Source organism: Piliocolobus tephrosceles, chromosome 10 (assembly GCF_002776525.5).
Source record: "Piliocolobus tephrosceles isolate RC106 chromosome 10, ASM277652v3, whole genome shotgun sequence".
NCBI classification, from domain to species: domain Eukaryota; kingdom Metazoa; phylum Chordata; class Mammalia; order Primates; family Cercopithecidae; genus Piliocolobus; species Piliocolobus tephrosceles.
The window spans coordinates 54,798,651-54,820,104 of record NC_045443.1 but is presented as its reverse complement, the minus strand read 5'-3'; the positions used below and the strand labels follow the sequence as shown (position 1 = coordinate 54,820,104).

The following is a 21,454-nucleotide window of genomic DNA, read 5'->3' as shown; positions in this document are numbered from 1 at the left end:
ATTCAGAAGCTGAAGTAGGAAGCTTACCTGAGCCCAGGAGTTTGAGGCTAATCTGGGCAACATAACGAGACCCCCATCTCTAAGAAAAAAAAATTAACCTCAAATGAATCAAAGACCTAAATTTAAGAGCTAAAACTATAAAACTCTTGGAAATCAAAATTAAAAGCTTTTGTGCACCAACGGACACTGCTGAGGCAGGAGAATCACTTGAACCTGGGAGGCGAAGGTCACAGTGAGCTGAGATTGTGCCATTGCACTCCAGCCCGGGCAACAAGAGTGAAACTCTGTCTCAAAAAAACAAAGCAAAACAAAAGATAGTAAAAAGGCAGCCACAGGATGGGAGAAAAGATTTACAAAGCATAGATCTGATAAGGGATTAATATCCAGAATATATTACATAAAGAACTCTCACAACTCACCAAGAAAAACTAACTCAATTCAAAAATGGGCAGAGGATTTGAATAGACATTTCTCCAAAAAAGATATACAAATGGTCACCAAGCACATGAAAGATGTTCAACATCATTAGTTACTAGGGAAATGCAAATCAAAAACCACTATGAGGTACTACTTCACACCCATTAAGATGGCTATTACTGAAAAAAAAAGAAAAAGAAAACAAAAGAAAGGAAAATAAGTGATGAAGATAGCATGGAGAAACTGGAACCCTGTGCACTGCCACTAGGAATGTAAAATGATGCAGCTGCTATGGAAAAACAGTTCAGCAGTTCCTCAAAAAATTAAACCTAGAATTACCATAAGGCACATTCTACTCCTAGGTACAGACCCAAAAGAACTGAAAACAGGACTCAAACAGATACTTGAACACCAATGTTCATCGCAGCATTATTCACAATAACCAAAAGAAGAAAACAACCCAAGTGTCCATCCATCAACAAATAGGTAAACAAAATGTATATACAGACAATGGAACATGATTAAACCATAAAAAGGAATAAAATTCTGATATATGCTACAACATGGATGAACCTTGAAAACACCATGCTAACTGAAATAAGCCAGACACAAAAGGACAAATCTTGTATGATTCCACTAATATAAAGTACCTCAAACAGGAAACTCATACAGACAGAAAGTAGAACAGAGTCTGGGAGAGGGAGAAATAGTTATTTTTATTTGGGATGATGAAAAAAGTTTTAGAAATAGTAGTGATGGTGACAGAACATTGTGAGTGATTCCACTGAATTGTACACTTAAAGACTGTTAGAATGAACTTTTAGGTTATATATTTTTTCAATCATTAAAAAAATTGAGGGCCAGGCATGGTGGCTCATGCCTGTCATCCCAGCACTTTGGGAGGCCAAGGTGGACAGATCACAAGGTCAGGAGTTTGAGACCAGCCTGGCCAACATGGTGAAACCCCGTCTCCACTAAAAATACAAAAATTAGCTGGGCGTGGTGGTGGGTGCCTGTAGTCCCAGCTAGTCTGGAGGCTGAGGCAGGAGAATTGCTTGAACCTGGGAGGCAGAGGTTGCAGTGAGCCAAGATCGCGCCATTTCACTCCAGCCTGGGCAACAAGAGTGAAACTCTGTCTCAGAAAAACAAAACAAAACAAACAAACAAAAAATTGAATTCACCAATAACAAACATTCCTGTAACCCAGTGATTCTACTTTCTAGGTATTTCCCTGGAAAAATTCTTGTACACTCACAATAAGACCTCCATTGCAGCACTGTGTATAAGGGCATTAGAGTTGAAACCCAACTGTTTATCAACAGAGGAATGGGTAAGTAAGCAATGAAACACAATATAGACATTAAAACCACTCAACCAGGCTGGACATGGTGGCTCGCACCTGTAATCCCAGCACTTCGGGAGGCCGAGGCAGGTGGATCACTTGAGGTCAGGAGTTCAAGACCAGCCTGGCCAACATGGTGAAACCCCTTCCCTACTAAAAATACAAAACTTAGCTGGGCATGGTGGCGGGTGCCTATAGTCCCAGCTACTCAGGAGGCTGAGGCAGCAGAATCGCTTGAACCCAGGAGGCAGAGGTTGCAGTGAGCCTAGATTGCGCTACTGTACTCCAGCCTGGGTGACAGAGTGAGACTTTGTCTCCAAAAAAAAAAAAAAAAATCACTCAATCAGAGCTCCATGTCATGCCATGGAATGGCAAGCACACTGATCAGTGAAAAAAACAAGTTGATACTCCTGATGTATAATTTTAAAACACAAAACACTATCTATTGTCTGTAATACATATATACCATTAATAAAAATACAAAACAAGCGTAGTGAGGGTTGTGGTTGTTTCTGGTAAGGACGGAGAGTGATTAAATATGAAGGTGGGCTTTAGCTATTAGCATAAGTATTTTATTCCTTTTTTAAAACCAGAGATCTGAAGCAAATCAGGTAAAACATTAACATCTGTTTAACTTGGCAGTGAATTTATGGGTCTCTATGACATTTTTTTTTTGTATAATTGTATGTTTTACAACTTAAAACTTTGATATCTCTAGAATTTTACTTTATAAGAATTGAATTGGCCTACTACCCTAGATCTTCCTTTTGAGGCAAATTGCTCTCCCAGGGTTCTGCATCCCAGCCCTGTCCACATTTTTTTCTCATTCTTTCTACTATACCTTGAGCTCCCTCTCCTCCTCTTCACTAACATGCCCCCAACAGCCTTCAAAATATTCTAGTCTGTTGCATCTTAAAACACACACCAATAAATAGAAATTTATTTAATTCCACATAGCTAACCAGTTGTTCCCTAGCCCCACAGAGACTGCACTTTCAACAAACAACATGCACGCTGTTCCTATTGAGGAGGCATCAGGCCAGCAACATGTCACAGTGCCTGCCCTGGAGTAGGGGCTTTACTTGATCACCTAGGCAAGTGGCATAAGAACTGAAAACTAGAAGCAACCAGATAGGAATGGCCTCAACTTTCTGCCACCAAAACCTCCAGACTCATTAGCAAATACACTTCCAGTTACAACCCTAGACCTTCCTTTTTTTTTTTTTTTGAGACGGAGTCTCGCTCTGTCGCTCAGGCTGGAGTGCAGTGGCCAGATCTCAGCTCACTGCAAGCTCCGCCTCCCAGGTTTATGCCATTCTCCTGTCTCAGCCTCCCGAGTAGCTGGGACTACAGGCGCCCGCCACCTCACCCAGCTAGTTTTTTGTATTTTTTTTTTTAGTAGAGACTGTGTTAGCCAGGATGGTCTCGATCTCCTGACCGCATGATCCGCCCGTCTCGGCCTCCCAAAGTGCTGGGATTACAGGCTTGAGCCACCGTGCCCGGCCTAGACCTTTCTTTTGAGGCAAATTGCTCTCCCAGGATTCTGCATCCCAGCCCTGTCCATATTCTTTTCTCATTCTCTCTACTGTATCTTCACCTCCCTCTCCTCCTCTCCACTAACATCCACCCAACAGCCTTCAACATGTTCTAATCTGTTCCATCTTAAAACACACACCAACCACAGAATGCCCCCTCTCTCAATCCCCCAGCACCTCTCACTAATGCTTACCTTTTATCTCTCCTTCATAGCCAAACTTCTTCAAAGATTTCCATTCTTTTCCTTTGAGACAGAGTCTCACTCTGTCATCCAGGCTTGAGCACAATGGCGTGATCTCAGCTCACTGCGACCTCTGCCTCCTGGGTTCAAGCAATTCTCCTGCCTCAGCTTCCCAAGTAGCTGGCATTACAGGCACCCACCACCACACCCAGCTAATTTTGTATTTTTACTAGACATGGGGCTTCACCATATTGGCCAGGCTGTTCTCGAACTCCTGACCTCAAGTGATTTGCCTACCTTGGCCTCCCAAAGTGCTGGGATTACAGGCATGAGCCACCATGCCCTGCTGAGTTCCACTTTTTCACCACTTTTCTCAACACCTCCTCTTCACCACTCTGCTCAAATTGCCCTAGCAAAGATCACCAATGACCTCTATCAAGTCCAACCAAAGGACTGGTCAGGAGTGCCTGGGAGTAGAGAATTTATACTTTCCATCTGGCTCTCTTCTCTACTGTCTGATTTTTTTATTTCCATGTATATGTTTTGCCTTTATTAAAATAATAATGACTATGAGTGCCTACAAGCAGTTTTTAATCCTCCTCTTCCTTGAAGGTTCAGGCACAGCCAACACCATGGACCAATTTCCCCTTGAGATATGTCCTTCCTCATTTCCATGTCACCATAGCCTCCTCTCTGGCCCCTTCTGGCAAAACCCTCTTCTTCCCATGCTCTCAATATTGGCTTCCTTGAAGTTCTGTCCCATTTTTCTCATTAGATACTGTTTCCTTGGGGGATATTTCATCCATACTTTGGCTTCAGTTATAGCTGATATGAGGATGACTCCCCACCTCTGGTTTCAATTCAGATCCCTCTGCTGAACTCCAGACCCAGAGATCCACAGCCTCCTTGGAAATCTCTACCTGATCACCTCACCATTTTCCTTCATCACACCTACTCCTGTTCCCATTATACCTATCTCAGTAACACGAATCACCATCTATCTAACTGCACAAGCCAGAAGCCTGGAAATCATTCTTGACTCCTTTTTACTCTATTGATTTTGCCCCCTAAATCTCTCTCCAAATATTCACATTTCTTCATCCCCCGGCCACTTTTATTTCATACCTGGATTACTGCAGCTGCCTAAGTGAGCTCTCAATCTTTGCTATACTCCAGCTAGAGTGGGCCTTCAAATCCAAACCTGAATATGTCATCATTCTGCTTCAAATACCTCATTGCCTCCTCCAACCACTGTCTCTTGGATTGTCTAAACTCCTCATCATAGCTACAGAGCCCTTCGTGACCTGTCCCCTACCAACTGCCCAGACTCATCTCCTATACTCCTCTTCCCATGATTATCCCCATCAGTCCCTGTGAATATCTGTCAGTTCCTGGGATAGGCCATTGCCTCTTGTCTCCAGGCCTTTTGCACTTAGCGCACCTTCCATTTGGAATGCCCTCTTCTTCCCCATGCCATCCTCTCCATCTGCTAGTCTAACTCCTCATCTTCCAACGTCAGTTCAAAGGTCACTTTTCCCAAGAGGCCTCCTTTTTACCCTGGACTCCGTCCTGACTGTGTGCTCCCCTGCAGGCTGCACTTCATTGCTCATGGCATTTATCCTGCTTGTTGTGGCTGTTCATTTAACATGTCTCCTGAAAGCAAAACTACGTCTCGTCCACCTTTTTGTTCCTAGTTTCTATTAGTGCTTGGCACAGAGCATATGTTCACCAGATATGAGGAAGCTATGCAGTCTTGACCTCAGTTCTTGGCTAACTGAAGATACAAACACTCAAAGGAATAACTAGAATACAATGAAGTAAGTGCTATAATGGATTATATACATGTTTGGATGCTTGTGGGTATACAGGAATATGGATGCTTGTATTATTAAGTGCTGAAGGAACACAACTAACTAATTTTCTGCATTAATCAAGAAAGGTGACATTAGAATTGGCTTGTCATTCATTTCATTCATTCATTGAATAATTACCAGGTACCTATTTGAGCAAAGCACTGTTCCAGTAGCTGTGGATACAGCAGAAAACAAGACAGACATCATCCCTGCCTTCCCAGAGCTTATCTTAGTGAGGGAAGACAGAAATTAAACTTAAACAAATACAGTAATTTCAAGTAATGATACATGCTTTGAAGAATGCAGAACACTGTGGATGCTTACCCGGACAGGAGCAATAGGTGCAGGTGTGTGTATGTGTGTCTGTTTGCTTATGTTAGGTTCCCTGGGAGTTGTCACTTGAATATAACCTGAATGAGGGGATGGGGCCGATCATTCAAACATCTGCAGGAGACTGCTCCAGGCAGAGGGAACAATGAGACCCACTGGTTTGAAGGACAGAAAAAGGCCAGTGTGGCAGAAATACAATGAGTACTTATATCTCTATCCCAGAACTTGTCCCTGAATTCCAGAATCACAGAGCCAACTGTCAACTGGACATCACCACTAGAATGTCTAAAGGCATCTCAACCTTCAATATCCAAAACCAACCTAATTTCCTCCCCCAAACCTCTTCCTTCACACTTCAGTAAATTACAATTCCATCATTCCAGTTGCTCAAGCCAAAAATCTTGAAGTAATCCATGATTCTATCCCACATCCAAACCATCAACAAATCTCATTGGCTCTACCTTCAAAATATATCCAGAATCCAACTACTTCCCATCACCTCCACTGCTACCACCCTGGTCTGTGCTGAAACATTTGGATCTTAGCCTTTGTGCAAGGCAGAATCACTGAAGGTTTTTCAGGACTGAACGAAGAAGTGATGCAGACTTACAGGTGTGTTGGAGCCAACTGGTAAGTTTTGGAGAATGTTGCAAGACAATTAACATCATTTGACTTGGGCATCACAGGAGTATTTTTACCACAGATATTGGCAAACATTACAAATCAGGGCTTCCCTCCCACACCCACAAAGATCTGGGTGTCCAACACTTACCAGCACACAACTGCAGGTACAAATCTGCATTATGGAAAGATAACTCTGACAGGTGTCATGTAATTCTTTACAGGTGTGTATATTTATGAATACATGAGAATGACCCAAGGAACTTTTTGCATTCTATATTTGCCTGCCTCCACTCAGCTAAGGACCACTAGACGAGAGGCACTTGTAAAGAAGCTGTTCGCAGGGATGCAGGCAAGAGTGAAGGTACCGACCACACAAAAGCATAGGAGAGTTTTGAGAGATATCTAGAAGTAGGAAAAACGGGCTTTATTTACTCTGAGAGAGCTAGATAGATTCCTTTCCTTCATCTCACTTCTTAGTTGATAATCATAGACTCATTTCTATGATTCTGTCTTCCCCTCTAATGCAGCCTGTGAGGACAGGGGCTGCACATTTGCTCACCATGGTATCCCCAGAGCCCAGCCTAATCCCTGCATATACAGCAAGACCTCACTGAAAAGCCATTAAATAAACAAAAGGAGGGACAATGCAGGGGAGAAGAAAGAGTCAAGCATGGCACTCAGGTTTATTGCTGAGGCAACAAAAAGGAGAAATGTAGGAAAAGTGTGGTTGGGGGTATGGAGAAGAGGATCTGGGAAATGTTGACTTGAAGTGCCTCTGAATATCTAGGTAATGATGTCCACATGGCAGCTGGAAACACGTTTTATTTTATTTTGAGACAGGGTTGCGCTCTAGTCACCTAGGCTAGAGTGCAATGGCGCGATCTCGCCTCACTGCAACCTCCGCCTCCCAGGTTTAAGTTATTGTCCTGTCTCAACCTCCCAAGTAGCTGGGATTACAGGGTGCCCACAGCCATGGCCGGCTTATTTTTATATTTTTAGTAGAGACAGGGTTTTGCCATGTTTGCCAGGCTGCTCCTGAACTCCTGACCTCAGGTGATCCACCTGCCTTGGCCTCCCAAAGTGCTGGGATTACAGGTATGAGCCACTGCGCCCGGCTTGGAAATAATGTGTTTTTGCTATTTTTTTTTTCTTTTCTGAGACAGAGTCTCGCTTTGTCACCCAGGTTGGAGCACAGTGGCACAACCTCGGCTCACTGCAACATCTGCCTTCCTGGTTCAAGCAATTCTCCTGTCTCAGCCTCCCGAGTAGCTGGGACTACAGGCACCCGCTACTACACCCAGCTAATTTTTGTATTTTTAGAAGAGATGGGGTTTCACCATATTGGTCAGGCTGGTCTTGAACTCCTGACCTCAGGTGATCTGCCCACCTCGGCCTCCCAAAGTGCTGGTGGCATGAGCCACCGTGCCCTGCTGGAAATATGTTTTAAATCTGGGAGGGAGCCCCCTGACTATAAGATGCAATTCTCTTCCCTTAGAATCTGAACTGTCCCTATGGGAGTGTCAACTTCCCTCTCTCAAGACTCACCCGAACCTCGGCCTCTCGGGGCCTCCCATTGAGGTCGCACTTAGACCCATTGCCATAGGTCTGGCTGTGGTAGCGTTTCAGACGATGCTGCTTGGAGGCCTGGAGAAGACATGAGGCAGGAGTGGGGGATATGAGAAAGACAGCAAAGAGGAAGGATGACACTGCGTCCCCAAAGAGACAAAAGAATGGCCTGTGCCCCCAGGCCCCAGGAAACTTTGTCCTAATGGCCACCAAGCCCCAAGAAACAGATCAGCTAATCTTGACCCTCCCCTTCTTGTCAGGGCTTTCAGCCGGTGGCCAGAACCCCTTCTCCCTGAATCCCACACTCTTGCCACCTTGGCTGTTTCATCATCCCAGTCGAAGGCCGATTGGTAGTAGCCAAGATAGAGGACTTCACCTTTGATCTCTGAATCTGCAAGAGAAGCCACAGAGAAGCACTGTTACTCCTAAGAGGAGTAGGAGGGAACTGGGGAGGCAGGTTACCTTCAATGATATGATGCTAAGGGCTTAAGGAAAACATAGGAGGGAGTTACCTTCCATGTGGTATTGCTGGATGTGGCGTCCATAACAGAATTCATATGTCCACCAGTCCTTTGTCTGACAATTAAAAATTAAACAATCAGGGGGATGGGGTGCAGACGTCTTTTATTGGAATCAGAGTCTCCTGGCTCCAAGACACATAGCCTCTCATCTACTTTCACACTCAATTCTCTTCCCTTCACTTCCACTCTCAATTCTCCAGACTTTCAGTAAGGAGGGAGGGAGGGCTGCTTTCCTTCTGTGACGTAGAGAGTTATCTCTAAAGTCTGTTTTCCACTTGTGGTCTTTCCATTCCTCCCTCTTAAAAGATTTTTTAAATCCTTATTTCCCCTCCATAAAGATAAGAAATTATGGTATCCCTGAAGCAATCATATTAGGAAAACATAGAAGAACCCAAAATTAAATATTAATTGAACTTCTTGGACATTCCTTGCACTGTTCTGGCCACTGGGAATACAACTATGAACAAGATAAATTATTTGACCTCATGGAGTTTACATTCTAATGCTGGGATTCAGACCGAAAATTAACAAACTGATTCAGTTAATATGATTTCAGATCATGAAAAGTGCTACGACAAAAATAAAATTGGATACTGGAGCGGAGTGATAGAGCAGGGGGTGACTTCAGCAGGTAGACTTAAGGAAGTACTCCTCCTACCCGACGCAGACCCTCAGTCTTGCTTTAGTCCTTTTCTGTGATCTTCTTTTTGTTTTTTGTTTTTTGAGAGAGTTTCACTCTGTCGCCCAGGCTGGAGTGCAGTGGCGCGATCTCGGCTCACTGCAAGCTCCACCTCCTGGGTTCACGCCATTCTCCTGCCTCAGCCTCCCAAGTAGCTGGGATTACAGGCGCCCGCCACCACGCCCAGCTAATTTTTATTTTTGTATTTTTAGTAGAGACGGAGTTTCACCGTGGTCTCGATCTCCTGACCTCGTGATCCGCCCGCCTTGGCCTCCAAAAGTGCTGGGATTACAGGCGTGAGCCACCGCGCCCGGCCTTTTCTGAGATCTATCCTAACCTGTTCCTACATTCAGCAAAGTGTCATCAATGGTTGCAGGATGCTTTGCTTCTTTCCTGTCCGTGTAATCTGTCTACTCCTCCAGTGGTCTCCTTAACCACTACAGGTCCCCTAGATCCTGCCTCATTCACTGGACTCCAGTTCTCGGATGAACTGCTAGGTCCCAAGCCCTCATTCTATCTAACCCAGTCCCTTTCACCTTCAGCAAGCAGGGAGCATCTCTCATTGGGCTCAACAACTCAGGGATCCCAGGCCCTTGGTAAGCAGGTGTTTCCTCCTCCCTTTCACGCTGGAAGTGAATAGCTCCAGCTGGCAGGCGACACTCATAGCGCTGTTTGTACTTAGAGGAGACAATCACCACGTCCGAAGATTGGCTCTGGGAAAGAAGGGAGGGTCGGGGGGCAAGGAAGCAAAGAAAGGCTGGGATCAGGGAAAACAACGAAATCCCTCTTCAGACCCTGGGGAAGAGCTCAGTCGAAGACAGAACAAGCCACAAGCTCTCCAGCTGTATTTAGTGGGTGAGGCGAGAGGGCGCTCCCATTTCTCCACGGGAACGGAGTCCGGGTGTTTCGATAGTAAACTGAGACCTGACAGCGGGAAGCCCCACCTCTCCCAATTCCTGGCCCCTAGAGAATGGGTCTCAGTCTGCGATCCCCAGGGGTCACCGTAAAAGCAATACCTACTCTTCCCGATTTCCCGTAGGCTCCAGCCCCAGACTTGTGAGCTGCCCTTCTTCCTCTATCTCTTACCCGCTTCCTCTTCTGCCCGGACCCTCGCCCCTTATACGCCTCTCACCTGCCCTCCCATGACAGGCAACGGCAGGATCTCGATCCCATAACGCATCTCACTCAGCTCCTCCAGGTTCAGGCTCCCAACACCGCCACTAAGACTTGCGGGTAACAGGAGTCCCAGAAGCAGCAGTCCTAACACACTGGACAGCACCGTTTCCGCCGCCATCTTTCGTTCCCCTTCTTAGCCGGAGAATCTGTTTCCGCCCTAAGCCTGGCAACGGCCTCAACACGCCCATCGGCGCCACATGATATTATTGGCTGTACGTTCTATCCCTCCCACGTACCCTATTCCTATTTGTAAACGTGGCTTCAAGGCCCCGGGGAGGTGGATTACGATGATTAGAAAAATCAATTGCTGTCCGTGATTGGTCAGAGACCAGCCAGTCATCGACAAGATCAAACCCCTCTCGCCTACCCCAATTTCAGAGGCGTGGTCTATGCGCTTGGCCCTTTTATGTTTGCCCTCTGTCTTCGCCCAAATGTCATGCGCATCTCATTGCTTTTTCAGATGTTTCTACCTGCCCACCGCTGGGCGGAGTATTGAGGCAGATAGATAGCTTGCGCAGTGCCCGTGAAAGTTATTCAATGCTTGTTGCAAAACAAATAATTATTATACAGACGCTTACCTCTTTTCATATATACATATTGCTTTGGGGCAATAAGAAAATTTGTGTCAAAATCTTCCTGTACGATCCTGCAGTTGACCTCCAAAAAAACTATCCTAGAGAAATAATGCGGGCAGTCAGACGCGGTGGCACGCACCTGTCGTATCAGCGACTCCGGAAGCTGAGGCAGGAGTATCTCCCGAGCCCGGGAGTTCAAGTGCAGCCTGCACAACACAGCGAAACCCGGTCTCAAATAAGTGAGTACATACATACATACATACAGGGGCTTCCAGTTAAAGGTGGAATTATGTATTACTCTCCAGGCCGTAAGAAAGGGAAAGGAGACAACAACAGCAATTTTGGAAGCTGGAAATCAAACCGAAGAATGATAACTTTTAACAAACTTGAGAATATTGATTACAAAACAAAGGTAAACAAGAGCCTGATTACACCTTTGGAAAATCCTCTCTGGGGAATCTCACCAGCTCCAAAGAAAAATCCCAAAGATACCCTCATCAGAATTCTCTTAATGATATAGATAATTATAATGAATTCCACATGTAAGACTTTGGCCGAGGTGCCCCAGCCCTCATTTCACTTTCCAATCAGCGTTTTAGTGTTCTTACTCTTCAAAATAAATAGCCAGAGATCATTAGACGTTTAAGGAAGGACTTTAATATACAAGTAAGAAACAAAAACAAACAAGAAGGAAAAAGTAAATGAGAGGAAACATAAATTGCAACGGAGTGGGGAAAAAAAAACACCAAAAATAAAACATTTAAAAATTGGCCAGGCACGGTGGCTCATGCCTGTAATCCCAAAACTTTGGGAGGCCGAGGTGGGCGGATCACTTGAGGTCAGGAGTTCAAGACCAGCGTGGCTAACGTGGTGAAACCCCGTATTTACTAAAAATACGAAAATTAGCTGGGCATGGTGGCACGCACCTGTAGCTACTCAGGAGGCTGAGGCTGAAGAATTGATTGAACCTGGGAGGCGGAAGTTGCCTTCAGCTGAGATTGCGGCACTGCATTCCAGCCTGGGCCACAGAGCTAGACTCCATCTAAAACAACAAAACATTAAAAATAATCCATCATCAGACTTCTCAAAGAGATATTATAGTGCATTCATAAAATAACAACAGGAAACTACTTGAGAGTAACTACTATTTGGATAAGCAAAAAGAGCTCTTGGAAACTAAAACCGTGTTACAGAAATAAAAATTCTATACAAAGACTGGAGGATAAAGTTGAAGAAGATCAAATTTGTTCTACTTTAGGAGAAAACATAAAAATTAAAGGATCAGTCCAGAAGGTCTGGACGAAATAAGAGTTCTAAATTAGAGTTCCAGAAAGAGAACAGAGAATCAGAAGCGAAGAAATCATCAAAAAAATTATTTAAAAGGACTAACCCAAACTGAAGAACAGAGTCTCCAAATTGAACGGGCACCCTAAGTATCCAGAAAAACAAATCAAACCCACACCAAGACACATCATTATAGAATCTCAGTGCACTGGACACAGAGAAACAATTCTAAAAGCTTCCAGAAAAAAAGAACAAGTTGCATACACAGACAAAAAATCAGAACATGTGACTTCATATTGTTGCTTTGTTAATAAATTTTTTAAAAATCAGAACAGCATTAGGATTAAGAATCAGAGCACCATTAATACTCAAAGCAATCTATAGATTCAATGCAATCCCTATCAAAATACCAATGACATTCTTAACAAATAGAAAAAACAACCCTAAAAGACCTAGAATGGAACCACAAAAGACCTAGAATAGCCAAAGCTATCCTGAGAAAAAAGAACAAAACTAGAGGAATCACATTACCCGACTTCAAATTATACTACAGAGCTATAATAACCAAAACCGCATGGTACTGGCATAAAAATAGACACAGACCAATGGAAAGGAATACAGAATCCAGAAACAAGTCCATATATCTGTAGTGAACTCATTTTTGACAAAGGTGCCAAGAACAGACACTAGAGGAAAGACAGTTCTTCAATAAATGGTACAGGGAAGACTAGATATCCGTATGCAGAAGAATAAAACTTGACTCCTATCTCTTGCCATACATAAAAATCAAATCAAAATGGCTTAAAGACATACATCTATGACCTGAAACTATTAAACTACTGTAAGAAAACATTGAGGAGCCTCTCTGGGACATTGGCCTGGGCAAAAATTTCTTGAGATACCCTACAAGCACAGGTAACCAAAACAAAAATGGACAAATAGAATCACATCAAGTTAAAAAGCTTCTGCACAGCAAAGAAAACAATCAACAAAGTGAAGAGACAACCCACAGAATGGGAGAAAATACTTGCAAACTACTCATCTGACAAGAGAGTAATAACCAGAATATATAAGGAGCACAAACAAAAGAAAAAAATCTAATAATCTGATTTTAAAATGGGCAAAAGATCTGAATAGACATTCTCGAAAGAAGACATACAAATGGCAAACAGGTGTATGAAAAGGTACTCAACATGATTGATCATCAGAGAAATGCAAATCAAAACTACAATGAGATATCATCTCACTCCAGTTTAAATGGCTTTTACCCAAAAGATAGGCAATAACACATATTCGAGAGGACATGGAGAAAAGGGAACCCTTGTACACTGTGGGTGTGAATGTAAATTAGTACAACCACTATGGAAAACAGTTTGGAGTTTCCTCAAAAAACTAAAAATAGAGCTACCATAAAATTCAGCAATCCCACTGATGGGTATATACTCAACAGAAAGGAAATCAGTATATCGAAATGATATCTGTACTCCCATTTTTGTTGCAGCACCATTCACAATAGCTAAGATTTGGAGGCAACCTAAGTGTCCATCAACAGATGGATTTTAAAAATATAGTGCATATACACATAGGAGTACTTACTATTTAGCCATGAAAAAGAATGAGATCCTGTCACTTGCAACAACATGGATGGATCTGGAGGTCATTATGTCAAGTGAAATAAGCCAGTAACAGAAAGACAAACTTCACATGTTCTCACTTATTTTTGAGAGCTAAATTCAAAGCAGTTGAATTCACAGAGATAGAGAGTAGAAGGATTGTTACCAAATGCTGGGAAGGGTAGTGTGGGGTTGGGGAGAAGTGGGGATGGCTAATGGGTACAAAACATAGAAATAATGAAAAACACCTAGTATTTGATAGCATAACAGGGTAACTATAGTCAATAATAATTGTACATTTTAAAATAAAGAGTATAATTGGATTGTTTGTAACACAAAGGATAAATTCTTGAGGGGATGGATACTCCATTTTTCTTTTTTTTTTTTTTTTTTTTTTGAGACAGAGTCTCGCTCTATTGCCCAGGCTGGAGTGCAGTGGCATGATCTCAGCTCACTGCAAGCTCCCCCTCCTGGGTTCACGCCATTCTCCTGCCTCAGCCTCCTGAGTAGCTGGGACTACAGGTGCCCACACCCGGCTAATTTTTTGTATTTTTAGTAGAGACGGAGTTTCACCGTGTTAGCCAGGATGGTCTCGATCTCCTGACCTCATGATCCGCCCGTCTCGGCCTCCTAAAGTGCCGGGATTACAGGCATGAGCCAACGCACCCAGCTGGATACTCCATTTTTCGTGATGTGATTATTATTTATTGTATGTCTGTATCAAAGTATCTCATGTACCCCATAAATATATACATATATACACCACTGTGTGCCAACACAAATTTAAAATACAATTTTTTAAATTAAAATAAAAAAGGAATCAGAACAGCATTGGGCTTACAAACTCATCAATATTGGGAGGGCTGGGTGTGGTGCTTCACTCCTGTAATCCCAGCACTTTGGGAGGCCAAGATGGGAGGATCACTTGAGCCCAAGAGTTTGAGATCAGCCAGGACAACATAGAGAGACTCCATCTTTACAAAAAAATAAAAATAAAAAAATAGCAGGGCATGGTAGTGAGTGCCTGTGATCCCAGCTGCTTGGGAGGCTGAGGTAGGAGTATTACTTGAGCCCAGGAGGTCAAGGCTGCAGTCAGCCATGAACATGCCACGGTACACAACTAGCCTGGGTGACAGAGTGAGACCCTGTCTCTTAAAAAAGAAAAAATACATTGGGAGCTAGAAAATAATATAAAATACCTTCAAAATTTTTAGGGAAATTATTTCCAACCTATAATTCTATACTCCACCAAACTAAAATGTTTGTTGATTCAACATTATTTTGATTTAAATTTGTGGAATACAAGTGCAATTTTGTTACATGCATAGATTGTGTAGTGGTGAAGTCAGGGCTTTTAGGGTACCCATTACCCAGACAATGTGTATTGTACCCATTAAGTAATTTCTCATCATCTAGCCCCCTCAAACTCCATCATCCTTCTGAGTCTCCATTGTCTATTATTCTACACTCTATGTCCATGTGTACACATTGTTTAGCTCCCACTTATAAGTGAGAACATGCAACATTTGTCTTTCTGTGTCTGACTTGTTTCACTTAAGATAATGGTCTCCCATTCCATCCATGTTTATGCAAAAGACAGATTTCATTCTTTTTTATGGCTGAACAGTATTTCATTGTATGTATATATACCACATTTTCTTTAACCAGTCATCCATTGATATACACTTAGGTTGATTCCATATCTTTGCTATTGTGAATAGTGTTGCAGTAAACATACAAATACCAGTATCTTTTTGATATAATAATTTATTTTCCTTGGGTAGATACCCAGTAATGGGATTGCGGGATCAAGTGGTAATTCTATTTTTTAGTTCATTGAGACACCTCCATTCTTTTCCATATAGGTTGTACTAAATTTACATTCCCACCAACAGTGTTTAAGTGTTCTCTTTTCTTCATATCCTCACCAACATGTTATTTTTTGACTTTTCCGTAATAGCCATTCTGACTGTTGCAAGATGGTATCTCATTGTGGTTTTAATTTGCATTTCTCTGATGATTAGTGATATTGAGCATTTTTTCATACATTTCTTGGTCATTTGTATTGTCTTTCTGGAAAAAAAAGTCTATTCATAACCTTTGTTCACTTTTAATGGAGTTATTTCAGATTTTTGTCGAGTTTTGGTTCCTTTTATATTCTGACATTACACCCTTGTTAGATGTATATTTTGCAAATAGTTTCTCCCATTCTGCAGGTTGTCTGTTCATTCTGTTGACTATTTCTTTTGCTAGGCAGAAGCTTTGTAGTTTAATTAAGTCCCATTTGCCTATTTTTGTTTTTTGTTGCCTGTGCTTTTGAGGTCTTAGTTATGAATTATTTTCCTAAGCCAATGTCCAGAAGAGTTTTCCCTAGGTTTTTGGCTAGTATTTTTAAAGTTTCAGGTCTTACATTTAAGTCTTTAGTCCATTGTGAGTTGATTTTTGCATGTAGTAAAAGATAGGGGTCCAGTTGCATTCTTCTGCACATGGCAATCCAATTTCCCCAGCACTGTTTATACCATTTGTTGAAAAGGATATTCTTTCCCATGTATGTATGCTTGTGTGTATTTATTTATTTTGTTTATGTCACCTACAATTTCTTTCGTCAGTGTTTTGTAGTTTTTCTTATAGAATTCTTTTACCTCTTTGGTTAATATATTCCTAGATATTTTATTTTTTGGTAGCTATTGTAAATGAGATCGCCTTCTTGATTTCATTCGCAGCTAGAACATTGTTACTGATTAGAAACACTCTTGATTTTTGTGCATTTATTTTGTATCCTGAAACTTTACTGAATTAATTGATCAAATCTAAGAGTTTTTTTTGTTGGAGTCTTCAGGATTTTGTAGATATAAGATCATATTGCTGGGCGCGGTGGCTCACGCCTGTAATCCCAGCACTTTGGGAGGCCAAGGTGGGCAGATCACCTGAGGTCGGGAGTTCAAGATCAGCCTGACCAACATGGAGAAACCCCATCTCTACTAAAAATACAAAACTAGCCGGGCATGGTGGCACATGCCTGCAATCCCAGCTACTTGGGAGGCTGAGGCAGGAGAATCGCTTGAACCCGGGAGGCAGAGGTTGTGGTGAGCCAAGATGGCGCCATTGCACACCAGTCTGGGCAACAAGAGCGAAACTCAATCTCAAAAAAAAAAAAAAAAAATCATATTATCAGTGAACAGGGATAATTTGACTTCCTCTTTTCTAGTTTAGATGCCTTTTATTTCTTTCTCTCTTGCCTGATTGCTCTGGCTAGAACTTCTACTATGTTGAATCAGACTATAATTTAATTGTGAATCCAGAATAAAAACGATTTCAGACATGCAAGTTCTCAAAGTATTGCTATTCCATGCACTGCTTTTCAAAAGATAGAGGATTTATTATGCCAAGACGAATTAGTCAGTTGAAAAAAAAAAAGAGAGAGAGAGAAAGAAATGCATGAAGTCCAAGAAATGAGATCCAGCACAAAAGAGACCAAAGGAATCTCCAGGACAATGGTGAAGGGAAATGCCAAGTTGTATGGCAGGACTAGAGATCAATTCATCAAAATTAGAGCAGTTCAGAAGGGTTTGAGAGTGATTTCTTTAAGAAATACAAAGACTACCTAATGCATTTGAACTTAGGGAGAAGAGATTTGCATGAGAAGAGTTTGCAGATATATTAGTGGCAAGTTGGTAGAAAGCTAAGGAGGATAAAAAACAATGATTAATTCTATAAAAATAAAAGACTGTATTGGAAAAGCTAAACAGATTTCTGTTTTCTTCAATATAGTAGGTTAGGTATTCAATTGATACTCCCACAAAAAAACAACTAAAAAATGCTGGGGAAAATGGAAATACCTTCTTAAAAGCATGGTAGAGCCAAGAAGACAGTAAAGAATCAACAGGCCAAAATATAAAGGGGGTCAGAAACCTAAAGAAGTATTCAAAACAGCAGTCACATTTGCTTGGAGGGCATCTACCACATATGCAGACTTGAGCTTCATTTTCTAGAGGAAGGGACAGAAGATTCACCAGGGTGAAGAGTCTGAGAGAAGATTCCCTCCATAGTGAATCTTCCCTTACCTCCCCATTCTCAGGGAACCACAACAAAAGCTACCTTGGTATCAGAGCAGAGGAATTTGTGACCACAAATGGGCCCTTAAAGAAATTTTCAGTGTAATTTCAGATTCAGGTAGTTTAAAAACAGACAGACAAAAAAATCTACTTAATTTGTACATTTAGTTTGAAGTGGTCTTGAAGAGGTGAGTATAATGTGCCCAGGCATGTGGCAGAAACAAATCCAAATACACACTAGAAAAATGTCTTTTCATCCTACCACCAAAGAACTCCTAGAAGTCATTTTCCAAAGAAAATTAGTAGTTCATACACACACACACCCCCCCACAAACACACGAGGAGACCTCATAAATAAGAATGAGAAGAAATAACAACAGCAAAAACTGAGCCCGAAAGACTTTAGATATTGTAATTATCTGATACAGATTCTAAAATCATTACACTTACTCTGTTTAAAGAAATAAAAGAGAAACAAGAATATATTGAAAAACAGAAAACTAAAGAAATAAGGAATAAATAAACAATAACGTAGCACATTTAAAGATAGAGGCTCCAGAAATAAAAGGTATAAAATTTTAAATTAAAAATAAGACTTTACTGAATTCATTTATCAGATCTAGGAGCTTTCTGGATGAGTCTTTAGGGTTTTCTAGGTATATGATCCTATCCATACACCACACCAACAACCAAGCTGAGAATCAAATCAAGAACTCAATCCCTTTACAACAGCTGCAAAAAAAATAAAATACTTAGGAATATATTTAACCAAGGAGGTGAGAGATCTCTACAAGGAAAGCTACGAAATACAGCTGAAAGAAATCAAAATCATAGATGACACAAACAAATGGAACTATATCCCATGCTCACAGATAGGTAGATTCAACTGTGAAAATGACTACACTGTCCAAAACAATGTACAGATTCAATGCAATTCCCATAAAAATACCATCGTCATTCTTCACAGAACTAGAAAAAACAACCCTAAAATTCATGTGGAACCAAAAAAGAGCCCACATAGCCAAAGCAAGACTAAGCAAAAAGAACAAATCTAGTAGCATCACATTACCTGACTTCAAACTATACTACAAGGCTATAATTACCAAAACAGCATGGTAGTGGTATAAAAATAGGCATGTAGACCAATGGAACAGAATAGAGAATCCAGAAATAAAGCCAAATACTTGCAGCCAACTGATCTTTGACAAAGCAAACAAAAACATAAATCAGGGAAAGGACACCCTATTCAATAAATGGTGCTGAGAAAACTGGCATGCCACATGTAGAAGATTGAAACAGAATCCTCATATCTCACCTTATACAAAAATCAACTCAAGATGGATCAAAGACTTAAATCTAAGACTTGAAACTATAAAAATTCTAGAAGATAGCATCGGAAAAACTCTTGTAGACATTGGCTTAGGCAAAGAATTCATGACTAAGACCCCAAAAATAAATGCAACAACAAAGAGACCTAATTAAACTAAAAAGCTTCTGCACAGCAATATAAATAAACAGGCAATCCATAGAGTGGGAGAAAATATTCACAAACTATGCATCCCCCAAAGGACTAATATCTAGAATCTACTAGGAACTCAGACAAACCAGCAAGAATGAAAGCAAATAATCCCATCAAAAAGTTGGCAAAGGACAAGAATATACAAACAACCAACAAACATCTGAAAAAATGCTCAACATCACTAATTATCAGGAAAATGCAAAAACCACAATGATATACCACCTTACTTCTGCAAGAATGGCCATAATAAAAAAGTTAAAAAATAATAGAGGTTGGTGTGGATGTGGTAAAAAGGGAACACTTTTACACTGCTGGTGGGAATGTAAACTAGTACAACCACTATGGAAAACAGTATGGAGATCCTTTAAAAACTAAAAGTAGAACTACCATCCAATCCAACAATCCCATTACTGGGTATCTACCCAAAGGAAAAAGAAGTCTTTATAAGCTTATAGCAGTACAATTTGCAGTTGCAAAAATATGAAACCAACCTAAGTACTCATCAACCAGTTAGGGGATAAAGAAAATGTGGTATATATATACACACAGAATACTATTCAGCCATAAAAAAAAGAATAAAATAATGTCTTTTACAGCAATTTGAATGGAGCTAGAGGCCATTATTCTAAGTGAAGTAACTCAGGAATGGAAAACCAAATACCGTATGTTCTCACTTATAAGTGGGAGCTAAGCTGTGAGGATGCAAAGGCATAAAAATGGTATAATGGACTTTGGGGACTTGGAGGTGGAATGGGAGAGGGGGATGAGGGATAAAAGACTATATGTTGGGTACAGTGTACACTGCTTGGGTGACGGGTACACCAAAATTTCAGAAATTACCACTAAAGAACTTATCCATGTAACCCAAGACCACCTGTACTCCAAAAACTATTGAAATAAAAAATAAAAATAGGCGAGCAAGGTGGTTCACGCCTGTAATACCAGCACTTTGGGAGGCTGAGGCAGGAGGATCACTTGAGGTTAGAAGTTTGAGACTAGCCTGGCCAACATGGCGAAACCCCTTCTCTACTAAAAATACAAAAATTAGCTGGGCATGATAGCATGTGCCTGTAGTCCCGGCTACTCTGGAGGCTGAGGAAGGTGAATCGCTTGAACCCGGCGGGGGGAGGTTGCAGTTAGCCGAGATCATGCCATTGCACTCCAGCCTGAGCAACAAGAGTGAGACTCCATCTCAAATAAATAAATAGATAAATAAATAAATCTAAAAATAAAAATTAAATTTTAAAATGAATGGATAAAGTAATTAAATAACTTAAGAATTCTTCTTTATAGAAGAATTTCAGCTAATGAGTGTAGAAGGAATGATATGCTGCCATCTTTTTACAGTCCTAACGAAATAAATAATCTAGTCAGCTGTCACCAATGACCTCCAAAAACATTAGTTATGTGGCTTGTGGGTGAATCAAACAGACACCAAGTGAATACACTGACAAAATCTAACATCACGAAAGGAGGAACAACCAGGGCTTCTTGATGTGATACAACAGGAAACACAGAGCATTATCTATGAAGGATTCTTGCTCTCCAAAGAAGAATTTTTTTGTTTTGTTTTGTTTTTCGTTTTAAGACAGTGTGGCTCTGTCGCCCATGCTAGAGTGCAGTGGCACAATCTTGGTTCACTGCAACATCTGCCTCCCGGGTTCGAGCGATTCTCCTGCCTCAGCCTCCTGAGTAGCTGGGATTACAGGTGCGTGCCACCATGCTTGGCTAAGTTTTGTATTTTTAGTAGAGATGGGGTTTCACCATGTTGGCCAGTCTGATCTTGAACTCCCGACCTTAGGTGGTCCGCCCGCCTTGGCCTCCCAAAGTGTTGGGATTACAGGCATGAGCCACCATGCCCAGCCCAAAGAAGATTCTAAATATAACCAACAGTTTACAGGAAGTATGAGAAATCTGAGAATATGTTAAATGACATCGTAGGAATGTAATCAGGAACAAACAGAATAAAAGCTCCAGTTTCTTCAACAAAGTACACTGCAAGGGGGAAAAGGTGGGAAAGGAGAACTGTTAGAGAATAAAAGAGATCTAGGAGACATAGCAGCCAAATATAATGCATAGATCTTATTTGGATCCTGAATCAAACTATCTATAAAAAAACTTTTATTAGTCAATTATGGACTCTGGATATTATGTGATATTAAGAAACTGGGCCGGGCGGGGTG

The 21,454-nt window shown here is 41.4% G+C and overlaps 1 protein-coding gene across 9 annotated transcripts in view; it reads right to left on the bottom strand.

Annotated features, from left to right (window-relative positions):
• The window catches only part of OS9 (OS9 endoplasmic reticulum lectin), a 29,738-nt gene extending 19,188 nt beyond the window's left edge, over positions 1 to 10,550 (bottom strand). For 5 of the 9 annotated variants that reach the window (XM_023210655.3, XM_023210657.3, XM_023210661.3 and 2 more), the window contains exons 1-5: positions 10,182 to 10,518; positions 9,586 to 9,762; positions 8,362 to 8,425; positions 8,164 to 8,240; positions 7,829 to 7,927 (exon numbers count right to left, since the gene is read on the bottom strand). In XM_023210655.3, the coding sequence (XP_023066423.2) occupies positions 7,829 to 7,927; positions 8,164 to 8,240; positions 8,362 to 8,425; positions 9,586 to 9,762; positions 10,182 to 10,343 (579 nt within the window). In that variant the 5' untranslated portion in view covers positions 10,344 to 10,518. Of the gene's footprint in view, positions 1 to 7,828; positions 7,928 to 8,163; positions 8,241 to 8,361; positions 8,426 to 9,585; positions 9,763 to 10,181 lie in introns of all 9 variants that reach the window. The other 4 variants (XM_023210659.2, XM_023210660.2, XM_023210658.2 and 1 more) reach the window with 1 other exon arrangement.
• Between the last annotated feature and the right edge of the window lie 10,904 nt (positions 10,551 to 21,454).